We start from the raw sequence: 23,984 nt of genomic DNA on the forward strand, positions 1-23,984 counted from the left end.
CAGTGAGCGAAATGCTGTCTTATGATGATACAGAAAACTTTCTCATGAGATTCAGAATCATAGAAACACTCAGGTTGGAAAGGACCATTGGAGAGCATCTAGTCCAGTTCCCTGCTCTAAGCAAACTAAAGAGTTCCTAAACTCTTTGAATTTTATTCTTTAAAACTCCTTTTAAACTATTTTAAATTCAATTTCTTTAAGTGAAAACTGTCTTTAAACTAGTCTTTAAACTTTCTAAACCTTTTAGAATTCTTTAAAAGTTGCTAAGAAAACAAAAGCCAATGCATTCAGAAAAGGGCCATTAATTACTTTCTAAGGATGTAGCCATTGAATTGGAGAACAAAAGGGTGTTCTGTACTTCTCAGGAGCCCATATACTAACACAGACACTTAGTTCCAGAGATTTGTTCTTGAAAGTCTTGGTCTAGTGGTATAATACAGAGTATAACAATTCCAGCAGAGCAATTAGTGTTAAGTGAATGAAAACCTCAAAGCAAAAATACTATCTCAATAACTTCAGAACACTGCAAGTTTAGGAAAAAGGAAGGCAATTTTCCTCCCATTGCTAGTTTAGATTCAATATAAAGAAAACAGTGGTGGAGACAAGCTGTCTTTGTGAAGGCAGTTCAGAATGACTTGAATGACAACCTGGAAGGGCACCAGTAGACACTGGTAGTAAACAGCATTGGTTTGGTCTGCCTTGTGAGTAAGCATCCAAAGATAAGCTAAGGTATATGACTTTTAATATCTGCCTTGATCGACTCTGAATTGATTATACAGTTTGAAGCTCTGAAGCCTAGGAAGGCTTACTCTCCTTTTTCTATACATGAGCCTTCTCTAGGGTCGGTCTGTGTCAAAGAGCCTATCTAGGACAACCTGTGATTCCTCCATGTATCTGTGGGCTACTCTTCCTAGGATCTGCCATAAGGTATAAAACGGAAACAAACTGAGATAGTTCATATATCTTCTTGGAGCTACCGTCTCAAGCTCTGCAGGCATTAATAAAGTGGTCTCTTTTGGTTTTAGTCTTTTTTATGTGGGAAAATAACCCACACTTTTTATGATGACGAATACAAATTTCATCCTTGCTAATAAAGAGGTAGGCTACCAGTGACAGAGGCAGCAGACTGTGACAGTATCGGAAATCCTTAGGCTCAGAATAGAGTCAAAAGAGCTTGCGGCTCACAAGAGTAGTGCTGGCTCCATCTCCAGCTTACCAGGGACTTGCCCTGTCTCCTTTCAGATAAAAGCCTGCCTGCTGTGACCTATATTTCGTTTGCCTTCACACTACCTTAGCACAAAAGCTTCCAACCTATGGCCTGCAGACCCTTGGGGAAGGGCACAGCGACACTTTTAAGAGATTAACAGAAGGCCACAACAAGGCAAACATTTTGCCACTAGGCTTAAAATCACTAAACTAAGATGCGTGTCTCCACTGGAAAATATAGGAGTTCATATACTGAAAACCACTGACTTGTTTAACTTTGCGTTAGAGAGTTGCACTAAGGTGAAAAGACTGGCTGAGGTAGTACAGCCAGCTACAGTGTGCCTGCGCTTAGCAAATGCATCTCTTTCCCATATAATTTGCAACAGAATTCAGAGTGCTATTTTAATCCATGAAATCTCTTTGTGAAGAAAAATCGCAGGGCCCCAAAACAGCAATCTTTTTCAGCAACAATACATCACTGGTGTCCAACCCTGAAACTGCCTAGCACACACTGCTGAATGGTTTCTGTCTCCTTCCCCTGGCAGCATTTTCGCCTATGGAGTCTCTTTGACTTTGGTATAGTAGCATTTGCATGTTACAAAAACCTTCCTGGAATAGATTCAGAGTTGAAGGCAGTTGTACATTACAGGTTCAGCTGTACTACATTCTTAGTGTAGTGCCTCAGAGGAAAAACTGTGACAATAGAGACATCTTGCTGATACCTGCCGTGATAAGATGAACAGCTTCTTTGGCTAAAATACATCTGACAAAAATCTGTCAGTAGGTAAAGCCAGACCAGCCAGTCAAAAATAGCAGCACCACAGTCATGTTCTGACAATATTCCACAATGAAATCTCTGTGACCCTTCACTGAAAGTTTCTCAACACTCTTGCAAGTTCTTTTGCTGGTGTGGAAGACAATTTAGATGACAATGATTAAAGGAGTGTGATGACATCTAGACACTTAACTTCAGGAGTCCTATAACTTTAGATCTGAAAGCAGCAAAGAGGCTGCTTTTATTTCTTTGATCTTTTGGCAATGGTCAGGGAAGCTTTATTTCATCACATTATGGAGTCTTTGACACAACTAAACAGAAGTGGTATTTACCTGTCTGCAATATCTTTCTGGGTGGGATGATATATTTTTTCCTCACAATGATCCATTTATTATTTTCAGGGAGGAGCAACGACATTATGTAATTACTTGTCCTTTAGGGCACTAGCATATAGATCTCCATCCCACCTATCTCCTTCAATTTAACTTGTACTCAGCTTCTTATGGGAAGATAAGGTGCTAATGTGAGCTGCAGAGCTCCCGCGCATTGATTACAGAACCTGTTTATCAAACCCAGGTCTGAGCTGTCTACTCATTCTCTGAACTGTCTGGCCATATTAAGGTCTTTCGTAAAAACAATTCTGGTCACAACAGATGCTACTAGGTGAGAGATAATGATACTGTAGTACAACATTTCACCTAGGTATTTTGGAACACTTGTTTTGTATATACCTATTCTGCTAACACTCTCTAACAATGTCAATAGCTACGAAAAGGACAAGAGTGGAAAATGAAATGGTGCATCTTAATAGTTCAGAGTTCATGGGTAAAGTTGTGTTACCAATAAAGCAAATGTTAGCGCTCATGGTTTTTTTGCACTACATTGTACATTGCATAGAATACATTGCAAATGGAAGTTGTTTTGCTGTTTTTTTCAAGGCAAAGAGCTTTGTATAGTGTGAGTTATGGTTTTGTACAGTGTGTCAAGTATACTTCCAGTATTTACATTCAACCTGGGAAATGAGTCTGGTGGCGATGGGCAATACTTGCTCTGTTTGCATAGGTTCCTTTTAAAGACGAGTGGCAGATCAGGTGGAATCTCACACAGGGACAGCATAATTGTGCCTTTTCTTTGAGATGATCAAACCTGCCTAGAGGAAAGAAGCTGCAGGAGTCACAGTGAGGAGATGGCAGGCTCCAGGTCAGGCACAGAGAAGCCAGGCACTAGGCCTTAGAAGCAATGGAAACAACTTTCCAAGAAATCAGAGGGAATGGGCACATTTTTCTGCAACTCTGCCTCTGAGATGGTAAGAATCACACTTCAAAGCATAGGTCCATCCAGCAAGGACACAGCAGGCAACAAAAGATATAAAGCCTTTCCTTTTAACCTGCCTGCAAACTCACCAGGATTTTGGTTGGTATTATAACAAAAGTAATTTTGTGGGTTTTTTTATTTTAAATAGCCTGTTAGTCTTCTTGGAGGACCATGCTATAGGCAGACTCATCTCAAAGCTCCAGCTGACTTGCGGTGCCTTTGTGTTGGCATGAGGAAGTTCAGTGAACCTTCTCCACTCTCATTCAACTGCTGTAAAAGGGTGAATCAGTTTCCTGAAGCTGCTAAGCAACAGCGCTGTCATCGCTGTAGTGCCTGGGCAGCCATGGCGATGCATGTCATGGTTGTACAGCATCTTTGCTTCAGCTCAGAATGTGGCCTTTTCTGCCCTTCAGATCACAACACTGAGTACACTAGCTGAGATTGCCACTTGGGTCTGAGGCAGTGACTCCATCCTAGGTTGGTGGCTCAGGCAATCTGGCCTATGGTACAGTTATCAATTTACACTTTACTTCCTCTCAACTCAGTTTTTTTAATCCCCTCTCCACCTCACCCCTCTGAATAAAGCATACCTGACATGCATAACTTTTTTTTTTTCTTCTCTCCCAAATCCACAAAAAATAACTAATTTTCACTTAACAGAATATCATCAAGTATCTCCACCAATCTGGACATCAATAGCAGCAGGGCATGTCAGGATATAACCCTGAAGCCAGAGCTGTTCCCATCTCCAGTTAGCTGTGACTTTACTAGGCATTTGTCCCATATTTCTATACAAATCCTGTTCACTTGGAAGAGCTAATCCTCTATGCCTGATACTGAAAGTGAGAGCAGGCTGAGGGATATACTGCTACTCTAGTCCAGTTTCAGAGGTGATGACATCCCTTTGAGTTAGATCTTAAAGGACATGTATTGTCAACAGTTGTGGGAAGAGATGCACATAATAGCATTTCTGGTGGTTATTTTTCACATCACCTTCAGATGCTACAAAAAGCTGACTGGTTGTGACTTGTTCCAGATAAGACTATCTGAGTAAGATACCAAGAATTCTGATTAAGTGAACTGCCCAGGCTTAATGAAATAGGAGCGCTGTGCTGGAATCACTTGCACAGTGAGGGCTGTGTGGCCCACAACACTATTTCCTTCATGACCAAGCCTATCTGTCTGAGCAGAAGCGGTGGAAACAGAAACCAGCCATCAGCTGTTATTAACATCTGGGACCTCCTAGTCTGGTGGAACACAACCTCACCTTGCTAGAACCTGAAGGCATGTAAACATTATCATGTGGTCAGCGATACAAAAGTTGCTGACAGATCATAGGTATTTGATCTAGTCTACTATCTAAATAAAATAATTGAACAGTGTAGAATTTGTACTATGCCTGGCATTTAACAGGCAAATAAAAGCATTAAAAAAAAAAAAAAAAAAACATTGAGCACTGCCTTACATTGCACTTGCATAGCTTTGGCAGCAGCTATGTTCATAATCAGACCTTCTGTGAAATACAGGGTGCAGAACTGCACAAGAATTACATCATTTCCGAAGTTTTTCAAGTGTTTCTGGAGCCACAATAGTTGCAGTTAGTGACTATTTATGAATAGCCTCTGGGATACATTAGATCACTGGGCTTAAATGCACATCCTTGGTCCTGTTGAGCAGATCAGGTGCCGTGCACACTGGGAGACCTGGTAGAAAGTTTGAAACTGATAGCAACGCTTTGAAGTATGTGTGGAAGCAAGCAAGAGTATGAAATAAGCTGAAAAAAATATGTCCTCCACCTCACCATGCATAGGAGACTGAAAACAATGGCAGTCTAGAAAGGAGACTAAGAAAATAATCTGAAAACTTTAATAATACTATCATCCATGTAGGAATATCATTTGGGAAAAATAAGCTCCATAACCAGCTACCAGTTGAGAACTGGGCATTGCTGAACCTTTATTATGTAATAAATACAACACAATTTGGCAATTAGTGGCAGCAGCGGAGTTCATGTGATTTCTGAAATAACAGATATCCAATTGAAAAACAAAGTTACTGTGGAAAAGCACACTTTTACAAGCAGACAGCTGTAGAACTGGTGAAAATATGCCTCCCAAGAAGGCATACCAGCTGAAAAAGAATAAAGTGTGTTTAATTTACAATCCATTCAACAGCACAGAGACAGAAAGCCACATTGAGAGCCCCTGTATGCAGCATCCTACAGTATAAAGGGCTAGGAACTTAAGTAGTCACATATACTCATGAAAGTATGACTGGATTATGCAAATATTATTCACACACAAAAAAGAAATTGGAAATAGCGGACAAAAGGAAAACTAAAGATAGGCCCAGAAGCTGGGAGTGCAATAATCATAGCAACTAAAGACAAATACTAGTTTGCCCAATACATTGAAACACAGGCCTACATAAGCTGATACAGAAGATCCATAGGAACAGATATTACAGAGTTCAAAACATTAAATCAGGTAAAACTGGAAGGACCTTTCATGCCTGGGCTAAAAATGCAAGCTCAGAATGCTAATGAACAAACAATGCAAAACTATAATGTAAACACAAAAAGATTTAGGTGGGAAGGGACCTTCGGGTCTCTACTCCAGTCCCCTGCTCACAGCTAGGCTAACTTCAAAACCAGGTTGTGTTGCTCAGGGCCTTGCCTGTTAAAAGCAAAATGCAGGACGATAACATGACTCCGCATCACCATCTGTTCTAAGCTGATGCAATTATACTTGAAAGCAAAACAGAGATAAATAACTTTTTATACTGTTATTTTACAAGCTGCCAAGAAGCAATGCTACTATTCCCAGTAACTGAATTTGTTCATGATGATAGCATTTGAGATGTTCTTCTTGGACAGTGATGTTTTAAATCAGTTCAAGTAGCCGGGCTTTTTGTGTGGCATGGGGAGCCTTAAAGAAATGTCAGAGCAAGAAAATTCTGGACTCCTGACACCTTCAAAGTGATTACCATTAGCTCTCTTAATATATGTTAAAAGACGGGAATCTACCACTAGCACTGTAATACACCTCCCCATGCCCAACTGGTATTGCTCTCTCAAAACTTGGAAGACAAAAATTTTATCAACAAATTTGTTAGATGACAGGGGGACAGGGGTGGTAAGGTAGATAAGAAAATGATTATAGGAACTACAGTACACCTTTTTAAGGACCTAGTTTCCAAAGGCAGCCTAAAATTAATGAAAACCTCTCTAAAGAGCTACTACAAAGTAGTAGCTAGCACAAACCTTTTAGCTAACAAACTTCTACAGCCACTTCACTTAACGTACAGATACTGTCACTTGAAGACTACCTTTAAGCTTAGGCCAGATTTCACTTGACAGTTAATGGACTCTACAAGTCCAGAAAAATGACCCATGCTGTCCAAAACTGACTGGCATACAGCTCAGTGTTCTTAGGCTGAGCATATGTTAACAGAAGCATTGTCTATATTGGATACAGACCAAGTCTGACCATGAGACAATCACACATGGCAAGCCACTTCATCCATTGTCAGTGGCTAGAAGTGAGGAGAAGACAAAGGTGTAATTCTGCTTCCACAGAATTATCCAGTCTCCTCTGAGCTATGCCTCGGAGACCTTGTCCATATAAAGTATGAAAATTCCTCCCAGCAAATTCCTCCTCTGTGTGATAAGCATATTCACACAAATCCAGCTCACAGATGGGAGTTCTCTGGCATCTGAAGTTAGGTACAAGTAGCATTGTTACCTGAAATACACCCCTCAACTCTGATTGCAATACAGCTCAGATGTCTCTAGCCGGTTACTAATCAAGCTACTCAGACTACTCAGTATTAATCTTAGCTCTTTTGTGTCAAAAAAAAAAATAATTCTAGATTAATCTCAGTTCTCTTTCAATCTACTTCTTCATTTTGGAAGAACAGTTTCAGAAACAGTTGTTTGGAATTCTGATTCCAAGAGAATCACTCATTGTTCTCTTTTTGCTTGTGGCAATTTGTCAGCCTTCTACCTAACAGTTATTGGGAAATGACATAATTAGACAAATCCCTGCAAAAGAATTGCTCATCAGAAGTCAGTTCATCTGTTCTTCATCCTCTGTTAGTTTATCAGTCATCAGTATCCTGATCTATTAGTTTAGATTGCTCTCAAGCCATGTTTTCCAGCATCTTCTATAACTCCCAGTTACAACTACTGTATTTAAAATATACATATTTTAAAAAGCAGATGTAGCACAAGCAGAAGGGTATGCCAACTCCTACTGCTGCTGTGAACCCACTGTGTAAGAATCAGACTTTCTGTAACAAAGATTTTGTCTTCTTTCCATCAGATTATTTTTAAAATGTACTTTTCAGTGGTTTTTTTTTTTCCAATCTCTTCAAGAGGCAGACTTAATCCCGAACATCCCTGGAGCCTAGTTTGGGTTAAAATTACCACACAGACAGTTGATGGGGATAACAAAGGCAACAATGGGCAAAACATGATCTAAATGTAAGTCTCACTAGGGCATCTGTTTTCAGTAGGGTATAATAATAATAAACAATAATAACCAAATCAGCTGTACGAATGAAACCCATGCAGTTATGCCAGTATAGGAGAACCTCACTGTCTGGTTCTAGTTCACCCAGCAAGACTACCAAGAGCAGGAGGAGGCTGAGGTGAATTTTAAACAGCCACAGCACATTACAGAGGAAAGTTATGAAAATCAGTTAGGAACAGGCTAAACCCAGGTCTACTTTATAAGCACCAAGGGTAAAACTCTTTCTCCTTAGGAAAGCTTGAGGCTTGCTAGAAAGATAAGAGCATGGGCGAGGAACTAGAACTACATATTAAGATACGTCCTTCCAACTACTGCAGCATTGTCCCCTAATTCCCTTTTCTTTGTGTCTTCCTTCCACCACTCCCATAGTCCTGCTATTACAAAGGAAATATCTTCAATAAGATGTTGTGATGCAAGAGGGACTGCTGAACTGTACTTGATGCAAAATAGCTGTACTTGTACAAAAATAGCTGAGTGCTCAGCTGTCTTTTTGGGTCCAATTTTGCAGTGGTTTCAGGAGTAGATTTGTAAGTACTTCCATCAACTCAATTTTACAGTCATGAAACAAAGGGAAATGCCTCTCTCATTATCAGCTGTATGGACCAAACACAGCATGAGGGCTGGGCGTTAAATTCAAAAACCTTGCAGCCTACCCAGCAGGCCAGATTACTGCCCCACCAGTTAACAGTTATTTCTTCAGTCAGCTGCTGATTAAAAAAAAAAAATGTAACTGAATCATTCAGTTTAGCACTCAAGAGAGAACAACCTTAAATAGACAAAGATTCTAAATTCTTGAGAGACTTGAAGACAGAAATACTTCTGCCATGGCTATTTGCCCAGAAACGGAGACATAAGATGTATTTGCAACATGTTAGAATGAATTTGTGCTGAGTGATGATTTGATTTTTTCCTTTTTCTCCAGTAAGTTTTATTACTTCATGGAAACAATGTATTTCAAGGACATACAGGAAGTCAATAGGCATCAGAAGAGCCAGCGGAAGTAAATGAGGCATCAGTCCTCCAACAGCTGCCTAGTGGGTGAGGCTGCAGAGATGAAGAGGCTGCAAGGGGGAAAGACTTACAAAGCATACGATGGTCAGGGGAGGATGAAGCTGCAGAAGCAGCCTGATTGTGGGAGGCAGGGTGAAATTTCAACTTAGATCATGTTTTTCCATCATGTAGTACCTCCCAGTGGCTCCCTTTCCTTGAACATGTGTACTCACCCCTACTTCTGGAGGGTCTGGAAGCCAGCCCAGTTCACCCTGTGCGGTGCTTGTATCGAGCAGATCCACTGAAAACCAGAAGAGAGAGGGAAAAAATCAGTGACCCAACTCATACGGCCCATGGTCACAGAAGGCAAAGCACTTCCCCTCTCAACCCCACATCCTTTGTCACCTTTTACCTTCAAAAAGCTTGGCTAGAGGAAGGATAGGAAGATACAAGACAATGCAGCTAGCCAGGAGTTAAAAGGTTTTCTTCATATATGAGACCCCCCCTCCCCTCCACCCTCCTCTCAAGTAACACCTACACATATCCAAAAAACGAAACCCTGACAAATTTTTCCGCTTCCTAAAGCTGCCCCAAAACGGGAGCAGGCGGCTGAAGCCTATTGAAATGGGAACCTAGCATTAGCAGCTAAACACATCTTTCCTTGGAGTAGGAAGGCAGCAAACAAAGTGGATGAAGAGGCAGGCGATCAAATAAATTACCAACACAAAAGATCTATCAGTGTCGCCTAGAGGTACTATTCACTCTTGAAAGGTAACTGTATTGTGAATAGTATTCCCACACTATTGAAACACAGTGGGAAAGTACAGAGGCAGTGTAAAGTTGCAGAAGGGGCTTTCCACTGTCACAGTACCCAAAAGCCATGAGATGCTTGGCTCAAACTGCTGAGCACTCTACCTCTGACCCAGGCTGTCCACCATCTGATGGTGACCTAGAAATCCTTTCACTCTCTCCCTCTCGAAGACTATTTTAGCCACAACAGCAAGAGAGACTAACAGCTCCCAGCATTGGCATTGCCACCTCTTGCAGAATTGCCCTACATGGCTCTGTTAAGCCTTGGCTGCTGGAGTCACGTGACAAAGGAGAAATTCAGTGGTATGTTCATTTTTAGCCCTCAAATAAATTTGAAAATGTGATCAGAGTTTGCCCACAAGTCTTATTCTGAAGAGAAGTTTAAAGTGTATCGCTTCGTAGGCAAACAGGGAGAAGAGAAAGGAGTTGGAACAGGTCATATTGTGGGATGTGCAGCTTTGTGGCTGCCTTTGGATCTGCTGGTGCCATCAGAACTGGTTTCGGTGCACCTATCGCAGCCCCAGCTTGGGAACATAGGAAACATGAAAAATTCCTTGGATTCCCTTTTAGATTCCTGTGGGTGTATTCAGAGGGGTCATTTCTAAACAGCTCATAAAAGAAGTTGGGGGTGAAAGACAGGAGGGGGGAAATATTTAAATGGCACTTAAATAACCAGATTTCCTCCCCTTCATCTGACTGCTTTACAAATACTGCCTGCCAACTACAAGTAATAGAGTGTAAAGTGCAGATCAGCAAGAATCCTGTGGAATGAGGAAGCAGGCTGTGGGCCCAGAATCACAGATAAGAAGGACTGCACTACTGTTCTCACCTCTGAAACACCCTTTCAGGATTGGGAGAAGGGAAAAGCAGGAATCCAGGTTTTGCAAGTTCGCAGCACTCACAACATGGTCATATGGCAAAACCTTCCTAGCCACAGACTCCCTGTCCAGACAAGGCTCCTCACTCACTTCCCTTCTGCTCTCAATCTCTCTATTTGAGATAATATTCTTCTGTTGTTGACTCCAAAAACTCCTAGGGTGAGGTAGCCTGTCCTTCCAGAACCGTCACCGAGATAATATCTATCCCACACACTTGAGGCCTGAAGCAGTGATGTGGAAGTGAGAGGGGCTGCATGGCAAGTTCTAGCAGAGCAAGGGGAAAGGAACTCAGAAGCGGCCGGGACGGAAACCTTGCCAAGCCCATGTGCCATGCCACTGCACCGCCAGCAGCAGCTCCTTCAGCTGCTGAGTGCCCACTGGAGGGGGTGAAGTCCATTCTCAAGATGTACCTCTGAAAGTGAAACCCACAACAGGAATTCTCCAAAGAAAGGAAGAATGAGTCAGCAAGAGTACAAGAGCACAGGGAATACGAGTACTCTGGGGCTACTAGCTCTTTGGTCCACAGCCTCACTGCTAGGAATCTCACGTGGCTGTCCAGCCACATGGGAGGAGGTCTCCTCAAAAAGAAGAAAGACTTCAGAGAAGAGAGGATGCCAGGGAAATGAGCTGTTCCCAGATAGACACGTTAAGGAAGAGTAGATCACAGGCACAGCCCAAATGAGATCGTTGAGATAGTGGAGAAGCTGGCAGAGAGGTTCCCGAGTGTTACTGCCAACTACTGGTCACACACTATGGGAAACCAGAGCCTGTGCGGTGCTGCCTTCTCACCTAGGCTGGCCTTCTCCACAATGTCTGCTAGCTGCATCCATCTAGCTGGATCCTTAATACAAACGTGCTTGTCAAGAATGCTTTAAAAGAGCGCTTAGTGCTTGCAAAGTCAGAGATGAGCCCATGGCTGAACTGCTAGTTATGGACTAAGCCCTCTCAAGGAAACCAACACCTCTTGCTATGCAAAACAGAGACTAGAAGTCTCTGGCAGGAATTAACTGCAGGAGGATGTAGGGAACAGAACAGAGATTTCCTCTTCCTCACCTCTCTATTAAAAATTCCCATTCCCTAAATGTTTCATAGCCACTGTGCAACTGCCAAGATGGAAGAAAAAAAAAGATCACTCCATCTAATAAAAGGGAGTAAGTGGAACAGAGAAGGGAAGCAAGGGAGTCTTAAGAGGTGGAAGAGGAAATTGTGAAGCCCAGCTCTACTGTCCAACAGTGGGGTAGGTGAAAGAGACTGTGTCACCTTCCAAGCCTCCAAAAAAATGACTGTCCTCTTGCTCACAAGGGTTAACTCCCAAGAGGGCTTCTTGAGGAAACTGCAGGGGTGTTGCAGAAACTTTCCGAGTTTGTGTTTAAACTTGTTATCTGCAACACTTGTGTTTAAGGCAAACAGAGGCAGAATTCTCTCTAGAGACTAGACTGCAGTAGATCTGCAGAGCCATTTATGCTTCAACCGGAAAGGGGTGGAGGAAGGGAGGAGGGCCATACCTGGGCTCAGTTCACTGAGCCACTGAGAGCTGGATGAGGTTTGCTCCAGGCCTTGTCCCCCCACGCCCACCTGCCATCCCCAGACACCCCAGTCCCTCTCCTGCTCCCTCCCAGCGGGCTGTGGTGCCCCTGGGGCCCCATACGTGTGGGCCAGGCCCTGTTCCCTGCCCCTTAGAGAAGTCCCTCTCTGCCTCCCCACCCAAGCCCAAACCTTCCAGGCGGAAGGAGCAGCACGCTTACCTTCTTTCCCAGGCACCTCGGGAGGAAGGAGAGCCCAGAGGAGAAGGAGCCCGAGGGAGAGCTCCATCCCGCTGCCCTCAGCTCCACGCTGGCTGGAGAGGGGCTCTGGCTCCCAGCCCCTGCCCGCTCTCCCGGCTCAGGCCTCCCAGCCTTGGCTCCTGCTCGCGGTGCATGAGCCTCTCCCGCTGCCTCCCGACTGGAGCGCACGCATTGCACAACCTCCCCGCCTGGCCCACAGTTATGATGAAAGATCAAGGCAAGTGGGTGGAGAAGCCTTACTGCCTTTACCTGTTTTAAAGGGGCTGGTCACAGACTTCCCATCCGGCAGGCAAATAAACCCACCTTAAAGGCAGCCACCTTTTTCCTGGGAGCCTCCCTCCACCTTTGCTCCAGTCCCGTAAGAGGCTCCCGGTTGCCACCTCCTGGGCAGCCCTCGCCACCGGCCCCGCTCCGGCTCCGCCGTCCCCGGGCGGCTCTGCCGGGGCCAGGGCTGGGCCCTGCCCCTGCCCCCTGCCCCCCCGTCCGAGGCTCACTGGGGTTGCCACTTTACCTGGCAGAATGACTGTTTCTCTTTTAGTAAGCTCCTCAACATCAAAGGAAGGTGCCTGCTTTTCAATAGAAAAATAATGGGAGAGCAACTGAGCCAGAAGGATTCCCTCTCTGTGCAGGAAGATGTCATGGGACTTCTAGTTTCCTCCTTTAGGGTCATAAATACGAAAGAACTTGCTCTTGTGCTAACTCTTCTGCCATTCAAGTATGTTACTCCCACCTGTACACAGCTATTACACCCCTCCCCGTAAAATACAGATGGCACTATTCCTCCACTTGCTGTAAGGCTGCATTCCTCCTGCTCTCTTCCTCCTCCTCCCCAAGGAAGGCTTAAAGAAAGGACTTTGTTAGGTTGCCTAGTGAAGCTGAGGGATCTCCACCCTTGGAAACGTTCCAGACTTGCCAGGACACAGCTGTGAGCAACTTGTCTAGCTCTGGACTCAGCCCTGCTGGACTCAGGCAGGGTTTGGGACTAGAGACCTCCTGAGCTCCCTTGCATCTAAATGTTTCAGTGAGTTCTATGATTCTCTAACCATGCACCTTGGAAAACCAAAATCTATCCTAAGAAGTCTGAACAAAGGCAAGAGAAATTTGAGAACAAATGGTTAAAATACTAAGCTTTAAATTTTACATAGCACATGAAGTAAAATATCAATACAAATAATTCAAATGTTAATGTCATTCAGAGTAGTTATAGCTTAAATTTATTCCAATTTAATCCTGTCTAAAGTGATCTTTCTCAGTCTACAATGCTAAGTGTCAAATTTTATGCTCACCTTTCCCCTACATTTGAATGACTCCCATTGCAGAACTAATATAATGTTTCCCTATCTATATCCCATACCTTGAGTTTGCACCAGTGGAATGTATTTCCATTTCAGTCTTCATCTGTACAATACTGTGCCTTCTTCAGTCTATGATGTAGTAATGGGGCAGACAGACCCACAGGAAACTTCTCCTTTGTGACAGGACAACACAGGCAAGGCCTATATAGACATGAAATGGGAAAGAACCATTTGCAACTGGAGGGTGAGGCTCTAGGGCAGCTCAGGAGCTTGTATCCTTCCTAAGGCAAAAAAAATCTCAGCGTTACAGCCTTACATTCAGTTCCTCAGGGCTACCCAAGTTTGCCTCTGTAGAATCTCAGAAGTGCCAAAGCTCTGGGGTAAAGAACCTGGGGATGCTCTGTCTCTGTTTCATTAGCGGGCAGACACTCAGGACATTTGATCTAAGCTATTTGGAACAGACAGGAACAGATTTACTAGGGCTTATTGAAGAAGATGGCCTAAGAAAGATTTACTTTCTTTTTCTCCCTTGTTAGTGTAGGCTGATGGAGGTCAGAAATTGGGGTATTCCAGCTGAGGGTGGCCAGAAATCCTATGTACCGCTTTGTTATTTTGTAGATTGGAGTTCACCTACTGTAGTTCCTAGTGAGAATGTGCACAATGGTAGTCAAACAAAATACCGTCTAATGTTACAGCGAGATCAAGATCTGCAGTAAATGTATAAACAAGTGGAAACATTAAAAAGTAGAAACCTCAAATGCCTGGAACTTTACTGATACTTATAAAAGCTCTGCTGCATTGCTTTGCCGTGTGTCCTCTGCACCAAAATGCAGATCCAAAGGGGAAAAGAGGGAATCTACACAGAGGCTGTACCTGGTACAGTGGATTACTACATGTGAATTATTCATACAACTCTGATGAGTATTTCATTGAAAAGATCCTTTTGCTTGTACATCACAAGGTTGGATTTTTTCTTTGTAAACTGTTGGACAAAGCTAATTCCCTGAGTGTCTACAGCAAAAAAAAAAAGTTTATCTTTACAGTCTATGATTCTGTGATTTACTTCTCCACAAGCTTTTCACTGTCATGGCTTCCTAGTGAGTTTCCCATCTCTGGCATGCTTTTTGATAGTAAAAAGATAACTGCATCTTCTAAACTCACTCTCAGCATGTCTTTGGGTTGAATCTCATTTGTGTTTCTAGTCCCTTTGAGTATTTCTGAATCGCAGGGCGTACTTTTTCATTCTATTTCCCAGTATCCTGTTTCATGTTATCACTGAGATTCGCTATCTAGCTGGAAAATATCACTACACAACACACCTGGGCTTCCCTCCTACAGAAATGTGGGCTTGTGGTGATGGAACTGAGGAGGAATGGTATGCACCAGGTCTTGTATTGATGTACTTTTGGGACAGTCCAAGGGCATTCCCAAGACTGAGTTGGGATGTGCTTCTTTTGAACTGCAGTTCAGACAGAACTCCTTCATATGTTTCTTATAAATTGTTTACAGTGTTTGCTGCTCTTCACATTTTAGAAAAAGCTATGAGTTTCACCATTGTGCTGTTAAATGTCCTTCTGGACGATGAATGAAACAGAATGTGGGAACAATCTCTGGAGTTCTTCACTTGATATTACTTCCCAAACTGTCAAAGCATCCCTACATCTGTCAGCCTTTGGTATTGATAAGTTGAATCTGTGCATCTTGAGCTGGCTTTCAGTAAGGTGTTATAGAAACACACATGTATAGGGCTCCCAGGGGCCCCAACCACATTCTGCAACAAGCCCTGTTTCAGTCTAAAGGAGAAACGTGCCCTTGTTCTGTGGCCTCTGATTCATTCTTTTTATCCACTATTTCTACAACTCTAAGAAAAATCTGACAGTTGTGTAGAACATAGGGGATGCTCTGTTTCAATGTTTCATTCCCTGTAGAGAATTCATGCGCTCTCACTCTGTTATTCTCTCCTCCATGACCACAATTTAATATTCTAGTGTTTTCTTTTTTTTTCTTGGAAGGTTTCCTGGCTCTACTCCACCGGCAATTACCTTAGAATATTTCAAACAGCTGACTTCAGACTGTTTTTCTGCAGAAAATAGACTCCTACCATCTAGTGGCTTAAGCTGTTAAATTAGTTTTATACATGGACAAAGATCCCTTTTGATCACAATGTGGTCCCCCGCTAGTTTAGGGACTTGGGAACTTGACTGCACTTGACACCGTACCAGTGGGAAGGACTACACATGGACTAGAAGTCCAGTATCCCTGCGTAAAACTCTGCTTAGTTGTTCATCAGCAATGTACGCGTAAGTGTTTCTCTATCTACAGATGCCCTGGCTCCTGGATGGACATCTAATGAGGCACAGAAGTGTATTTCAACTGTAGGCTGAACTGCAGGCTTTCTGGCTTTCGTCTCTTGATAAGCTATCCTGCACATGGTCTGCCATGCTCTTACTAGGCTTGCAAAACAGGAGTAAATTAAATTGTACCGTCCTGAAAATGAGGAGGAGGACCTTTATTTTCCACATAAATTACCTGAGAGAATTCTCTTGCCTTCATGTCCCAGGTCTGCTCCCCCTGGTGGTCCAGGGATTTTGTTCCTTTCCAAATCAACACTTTCGGTCCACAGTGAAGCCATGAGAGACTGAGGGACCTCTTGCAAAAAGAAAAACAATCTAAGAAAAACAGGGCTTCCCTTATGTTAAGATGCTATGTTTTGCATACACAACTGGAAAGCAATGCAAACCCAGCCATAATATAATCATCATATTCCCATTCATAAAACTGCCCTAAGGGGTACAAGTCAGGGTCAGAAGAATAAGTAAGTTACTTTCTAATAGATATTGTAGCACATTATATATTTATACATCAAAAAAAAAGTGCAGTTCTACACTTACCACTCCTCTTTGAGAGCACGTGCTTCCTGGTTGTTGTGGTTTAACCCAAGCCACCACACAGTTGCTCACTCTGCCTCTCCGTCCCCAGTGGGATAGGAGAGAGAATTGGGAAGAAAGGAAAACTCATGGGTTGAGATGAAGACAGTTTACTAGAACAACAAAGGAAAATAACAGTAGTAACAAAATATAGGGATACTAAAATATACAAAATTAGCAATGCACAATTTCTCACCACCTGACATCCCAATGACTCATACAGCCCGTCGCAAGCACACAGAAACTAAACCGAGCAACAAGCAAAGGAGTGAAAGAGAGAGAGAAAGATGCCCTGCCAGCCATGCCCAGTACTGAGTGCGGCATTTATGGCATGGAATACTCTCTTTGGCCAGTTTGGGTCAACTGTTCTGGCTATATCCCTCCCAGGTTCCTACACCTGCACATTAGCAAAACCTGGGAAGCTGGACAGTGACCTTGGTCTCTTTAGCAACAACTCATAACATCAGTGTGTTTATCAACATTCTTCCCATTCCAAATCCCATACTAAATCCAAAACATGGGGGCTACTAAGAGGAAAGTTAGCTCTATCCCAGCTGAAACCAGGATGCTGGGCACATTTGAACATATTTCTTTTTCTTGGTGGCATTAAGTTTTCACTTTTTTTATTCTATTACTGACCTCAGGGGAAAAAAAAAAGAAGAAAAAAAAAAGCAGAAAAAAAAGCAGAATTCAATTTATCCTTGAGCATTACTAACACAACAGCATATGTACAATAAACATAAAATTTGATTTCTAGTAGAGATGCTCATGACTTCTTCAACTAGATTGTAGAAAAATAGCATTATAATAGTTTTAGTAATTGAATCACAACTCAAAATACAGTAATAGTAGTCTCTGCATGACAAGTACATACTCCCCTGTAATTTGTAATTTTTTAATATTTTCTAGCTGTTCTTTCCCACTCTTGGATTAACTATGCTTAAGTGTGAAAATATCTTACCAACATTGGAAAAAATCATTAGCATTAATAATATGCAGTAAACAGATATATTGCTAGTCACCTTGATAGTGTGATTTTGAATTTCTTTTCTCTACACTGACAGCTGAAGGTATGAGTTAATCTTTTAATTCCTATTTTTTAGCAAAATTTTAAAGCTTTTATTTCTGTTTCAAATCTGCAGTTATCTTTATAGTCCTCTCCTTGACAAACTAAAATTGCCTCCAAAATCTAAACACAATAATCTTGTCCTTATTTCTTGCTGTTCTAGCTTAATCTTGGTGTTGTAGTGTTGCTGTCCTGTGCACAAATGAAATGGTTGTTGCTGGTCACTGCGTTAAAAACCTGTGTTCATCCTCAGTGGTTCCAATGTTGACATCACGAGAAGATATTTGAAACACAGACCTTGCTGTCTTGCAGGTGGAAAGAGGACATTGATTGTGGTAACATCTTCCCAACTCACTGTCAACTTTATTCCCAGTTTAGCTTCCCACTTGATTTTTTAAACTTGAACTAACTCTTAATTAAATTAAAACATGAATGCTGGGAGCAACTGTAGACCAAAAACACAACAAAACACGACACAGATTTTAGGAGACTTGATTTTCAGCAGTGGCTAGGCTAGAGGCCATATGCTGCTGAGCCATCTGGTCTTCCCTCAGCTTTACATACCAATTTGTAGAACCAGACAGTCTTATATCTTTATATACCACTTTGTAAAACCAGATTGTCTCATATCTGTGCACTCATGCAGGTAAAGCCAAGGGTACACATTGGGTGGGTATTAACCTTCCCATTCTCACTTTTTCCTGGGCTTGTCTAGAAGATAACTGAGCACAGCAGGATCTTTAGAGCCAAGAGCTTTAGGTTAGGGATACAATGCTGGAATTATTAATAGCACCTTCAGTCAGCTTTTTGATGTGGAGAAGATTGCAGGGTGAAGTGAAACTGACTCTGAAACCAACCAGCTGGCATGGAGTTTCACCTCATTCCTCAACTCCACTTTGGTCTCCTGATTATTTCTTGTTCTGTGTTCCAGGTTGCTTCCTGAGGCAGTTCATTAAAGGGGACTTAATGCCTGAACAACAACTCAGTTAAAAAATAGAAAGCTTTTAGAGTCTAGATTATTTTTTTTTTTATTCTGGAGCATATTTAAGCATGTTGGTTCCCTATTAGCCTCTTTACAGAAGTGTGGGCTTTATTGTTTTTTGTATCATATAGGATCCTATCACATTTTATACGCTGGGTAAGTAATTTCATATAATTTTATATAAGGACTCATCTCCCTTCTTCTATAAATCTTTTTCTATAAATATCTGCAAGAGAAAACTCCTACAGCATTCTAGTTTTTATGACAGTAAAGTCAATATGGCTATTGCCCTTGGCATATTGAATAATAAAAATATGGAAAATGGGGCATTTTCTCAACAAAACAAATCACCACTTTTACAGCTTTTCACCCTCATGATATTGAAGTCCGCTTTCTATGTTTAATACTGTCCACACATCCATTGTCACTGGCTTACCACTCCATTGTGGTAAATAGCTGTATTGATTTCACCTTGATGCTTTCCTTCTGCTTCAGATCGAAGGACAAAAGAAGCTATTTGGATAAACACAGGATCATCTGCAGGTTTTCTAAGCTTTTAAAGAATCTAAACAAAGGGAGGCTGGTGGACTCACTTTCCACGTAAGCTGAAATGGATAGGCTGTGATAACATGCCTTTGTCAAGGGGAGGTGAATACATTGAAACTTCTTCCATGTTTTAAAATTTGATTCTGGCAGAATTTCAGCTTCCCTAATCCATAACAGAAACACATCACCTTAGTAAACTTTCTGTATTTCAACTCCTAGAAAAGTAAGGAAATATTTTTAATGCAAGTGCATTTAATTCTTTTATGAGATTGTTTGTTTATAGGAACAATTTTAAGGAAATGTCTTACCTCGATTGCCAACAAAACAGGAGAGTGTGCCAAAAAAAAAAAGGAGCTTTCACTGGTTTCTCTGCACTGAAAAGGAGATTTCACCAGTGCCCTAAATAGGTAGCACTCAAGATACCTCCTTGAAGTACCTCCTGGAGTGAAAGTACCTCTTTCAATGGTATGTACTATTCAAAGTACTGGATCTTAAGTACCCTGAATGTTACTCAATATCTCTGCCATTGTTATCCAAACCCTCTTCATTTTTGAGCATAGGGACAGTACCGATGAGATCTTACAGGCCTTACAAGTTGAGCTCTTAGAGCTTGAGCTCTGGTGCTCAACCACTGACAAGATCTCTGTTCTCATCCAGTGCCTTTCTCAGGTCAGCCTTGTCAAAATTAGTTGCAAGGATGAATACTCCGTTTTAATGGCTGTGTAAACCATGAGGGAATTCTTGGAGGTGTCTTAGCTGGTTTCATTGGAAAACCTCATGACGCTTGTGTTGCCAGATCCCAGGCTTCTACAAATTTGGGGATCTAGGCAAAAAAAAGGACAGGACCATTTGTGGAATGCACGTCCCCAACTTTACTCATACACTGGGGTGTCTTGGGGCTATCTCAAACCCAAACAGTTCTGATGCCCATGGAAAGATCTTTGCCCTATCCATCTTTGGTTGGAGGTGGAATATGCAGTTGTCTAACTCTGCTCTGCCTGACTGGATCCTGCTGTTCCCTGTGAAGTTCTGAGAAGGACTTAGAAATTCTCAATGTCTTTCTATCCTTTAGTTTTATTGCCAAGTATTTAGGCATATCAATACCTCCTAGAAACCTCCACGGTAGAATCCCACTAATCTCTGGACATCTCTACTCCAGCCCACTGCTTGCAACAGGATTAACTTCAAAGCTTGATCTGACTTGACAGGATTTGGAATTGATGCTTCAGTTTTGTCCTATGCTCATTACAGTTATTTACTATCTTTAAATCCTTTAATAGTATTTGATTCAAAGTACTACTCTAATGTGCTTCTAAAGTACTTCTCTATTAGTAAGTAATGTGCTTTTATTGAGACCCTCCCCTTCTCATTTTTGGAAGACCTGGCAGGTGATTAAAATGTTCACTATAACTTTGATCATTTTAAATAATGCAGCTAAACCTTTGCCCACAGCAGTAATTAGGTATTCATTGACATGAGAGCCAATATTCTGTGTTAATGTTTCAGCCTGGCTAGACTGTCAACTTGAAGACAGCTTTTAATGTGAGTTTTAAATTCCACATTTCTCTTTTGTCAGATGGCTCCAAGTTAACTTCCTTGGTTACAGTGCCAATTTTTTACATTAGTCAAATCCACTTACCATAATTTTTAATGATTGTAGCCCAGAGAAAGCAAATATCACTCTGCTCTCCCAGTCTGCTGAGGGGGAGAGCAGAGGGCAGCTGGGGTGCTGAATTTCCTTTGGATTAGACAGAGAAACAGAAGCAAGCCCTTTAATTTTTTTTCTCAACAATTTGATGTGTAAGAGGTGGGTTCTGAATCATAGGGTCTGTTTGGTGCTTTAAAGAGCCATGGAGGAGTGAGGTATCAAATAAAATAATGAGGTTGCTTTTTCCTCCCTGTTTCTGTCCGAAACTGATCTTCCCCAACTTGTCTGAATCATCTGTTCTGCCTACGTGTAGGAAACATGCAAAATAACACTGCTTTGCACCTTTCAGCACTCTTATGTCTCCTGCAGTCCAGCATGTGCTGTAACTGTCACTGGTTTTGCTAAAGAAATTACAATAACTGTAGCAGTCGTATTATTAATCTTATGATTATAGTTTTCAACACTCCTCAGGCATCCTTATTTATAAGATACAGTCTTTCCTGAGAAAAATCACAGTATAAGAACAGTATCTTAGCCTTTATGTTGCCATAGGAACAATCCAAACCTAAAGCATCTCCCTATAAAAGGAAAGATTGCTTCCTGCAAAACAGGCACAGGAAAGTCATACTCTTGTCAAATCAATGGCACTTTCATTTTCATCATCTAGAATAATTCAAAATAAGATAAATTTACATTAATGATCTTTACATTTGTGATATGATTCTGGAGTGCAGCCTTCTGCTAAACTTGGAGAAGACCACAGCTTAATTTCCATTTCTTTCTAGGCATGGGCTTTCTTCTTCTAATGTTCCAATAACCTTCTTTAGATTTTTTTTGTGCTGATAAACTTACCAGTCTAAATTTTTTTTTTGACTTCCCACTTTCCAGTTTCTACTTTCGTCTTGATAGAAAAATAATGAAACCAATACAGCAGCTTTAAATAATTTTTTGTTGACCTTTTGTTTGTGCTGAGATGACCATGAATGTAAGCATGAGTATGTATGTGATCACAGAAGTGAGACCACAAATGCATCAAAGCTCTTCTTCCTCACAAGTCATTAAAACATTTCCCTTTAGGTAAAGTGTTATGTTAGAGACCTTTCTTTATTTCCTTGGTTTTCCTTTTTAGCAGGGATGTCTTTTTGCCATAAATGTATTGATGCATGTTGAATTCTGCCTGGATACTTGCTGTAGTGAAGTCTACGGAGAGTCTGGGCTAACAAGGTTATGGGGCTGTTTTCCAACAAGCACATTTGTTCTACTAAAATTTATCACACACACACATCACTGCTCTGATAGTATCCCAGTTCAGCTGAGCTATTTTCTTCCTCCTCAACATTCTCCTGAGGACCCCTCTGATTTCCTTGTTCCTCAGGCTATAAATGAGGGGATACAGTAATGGAGTAATGTTGGTGTAGACCAGAGATACCATCTTGTCTCGAGCTGGTAAGTAACTGGACTTAGGACGAATGTACGTGAAGGTGGCACATCCGTAGTGTAGCAAGGTGATGGCCAAGTGTGAAATGCAGGTGGAAAAGGCCTTGCCTCTCCCCACGGTGGAGGTGACATGTAACAAAGCAGCAGCAATGCCAACATAGGAGGTCAGGATTAGGAGGAAAGGGAGCAGCAGGAGGAGCACACAGGCAGCCAGCAAGGGCAGCTCAGGGGTGTAACTCTGTGTACAGGCAAGGTGCAGCACAGCAGGGACATCACAGAAGAAGTGGTTGATACGATGCGACTGACAGAAAGGTAAGTGGAAAACAGCCACTGTCAACGCCAGGGCAACAGCAAAGCCTCCCAGGCAGCAAGCCACAGCCAGCCTGAGGCAGAGTCCCTCACTCATCACCACTACGTAGTGAAGAGGCTGACAGATGGCAACGTAACGGTCATACGACATGCCTACCAGAAGGAAGCATTCAGCCCCACCAAGTGCCACAAAAAGGTGCATCTGTGCAGCACAGCCTAGGAAAGAAATGGTGCTGCCACCCACCACTATCAGGCTGAGGAGTACCTTGGGGACAATTACTAAGGTATAGCAGAGCTCGATGACAGAGAGCTGACAGAGGAAGAAAAGCATGGGAGGACGGGAAGGCTCCATAATCACTGCCATGAAGATCATGACATTCACTACCAATGTGACCAAGTGGACAATGAGAAAGATAAGGAAGAGGAGAACCCGCAGACAGAGCAGCTCGGAGAAGCCGAGCAGGAGGAACTCCATGGTTGCATCAGTGCTTTTATTGTCCCTCTCCATGCAGCTTTCACATGGCATCTACAGAGAAAGAAACAGAAAGGAGATCGTTTACTTTGGCCTGATGTCTGGTAATCGCTTCCATACAGGAAATAATGTTGCAATAACAGAACCAGTGTAGTAAAGCTCATTGTGTGGGGAGGAAATTGATTTCATTTAAAAACAAAACCGATATCATTCAGTCCTAATCACACACTCTCAGACCCATATTCTCACAACCACTAAGCTTCTTGTGCCCAATGATCTGCCAAGGATTCTTTGCCATTACATTGATGACAAGGAATGTCAGCTGCTGGGTCTTCATCACTTAGATTGGTGACCATGTGCAGTTTTTGAACATGCATTAGGTACCCATTAGGAGGTGACATTGATTAGTATCTCCATTCTGTCCTGCTTTTGAGAGTCATTTGATACTCCCTCCTGATCTGAGTGTCCTAAGAAGGTGCAGGTGGATATCTCAAGATCTTGATGACCTAGATCTTGCAGATATTCTGCTACTGCTCCTTCTGGTGCTTCCACTCCCAGGCAGATCCATTCGTTCTCTATTCACAGCAATACTGTGTTTCTCTACATCTGTGCCAGAGATGTACAAGGACAACCAGACAGTGGGCTGGAGCTTCTGCTTTACAATCTGACTGTAATTAATGGGGATTTCGGGTGTTTGCTAACTCTCTCCTCCTTTCCCCACAATGGATCTGCCTCAAAGTCATATTGAAACAGGGTTTCAAATGGAAGGGGTCACTGATGAGAGATGAAGATTCCAAAATTAGACCTGATGTTTTGGCTGCTTACATCTTTACTCCTGGCTTAGCCATATGGCATCAGAGTTAAAGTAACCAAACTTCCAAACTCAAAACCAAAGATGTCTATGGCAATGTACTCTGTATAACACTTTTTAAAAAGAAAATACAAAGCTAATATATTTGACTTAGAGAGAATGAGATCTTGCTTGTCACTAGAAGAATGGAAAGTTCCTAGGA

General features: G+C 42.1%; 2 protein-coding genes across 2 annotated transcripts in view; both read right to left on the reverse strand.

The window, feature by feature from the left end:
• EPHA1 (EPH receptor A1) overlaps positions 1-12,446 on the reverse strand; it is a 38,148-nt gene extending 25,702 nt beyond the window's left edge. Inside the window, exons 1-2 of the mRNA XM_086759563.1 lie at positions 12,251-12,446; positions 9,051-9,118 (exon numbers count right to left, since the gene is read on the reverse strand). Of these exons, the coding sequence (XP_086615689.1) occupies positions 9,051-9,118; positions 12,251-12,317 (135 nt within the window). The 5' untranslated portion in view covers positions 12,318-12,446. The remainder of the gene's footprint in view (positions 1-9,050; positions 9,119-12,250) is intronic.
• Positions 12,447-22,014: 9,568 nt separating this feature from the next.
• Positions 22,015-23,025, reverse strand: LOC104487337 (olfactory receptor 10AC1). Its single transcript, XM_010130251.2, has one exon. The coding sequence runs from the start codon at positions 23,023-23,025 to the stop codon at positions 22,015-22,017; it is 1,011 nt and encodes a 336-aa protein (XP_010128553.2).
• Positions 23,026-23,984: the final 959 nt, after the last annotated feature.

This window comes from Chlamydotis macqueenii, chromosome 1, assembly GCF_036417535.1.
Source record: "Chlamydotis macqueenii isolate bChlMac1 chromosome 1, bChlMac1.mat, whole genome shotgun sequence".
Taxonomy (NCBI): domain Eukaryota; kingdom Metazoa; phylum Chordata; class Aves; order Otidiformes; family Otididae; genus Chlamydotis; species Chlamydotis macqueenii.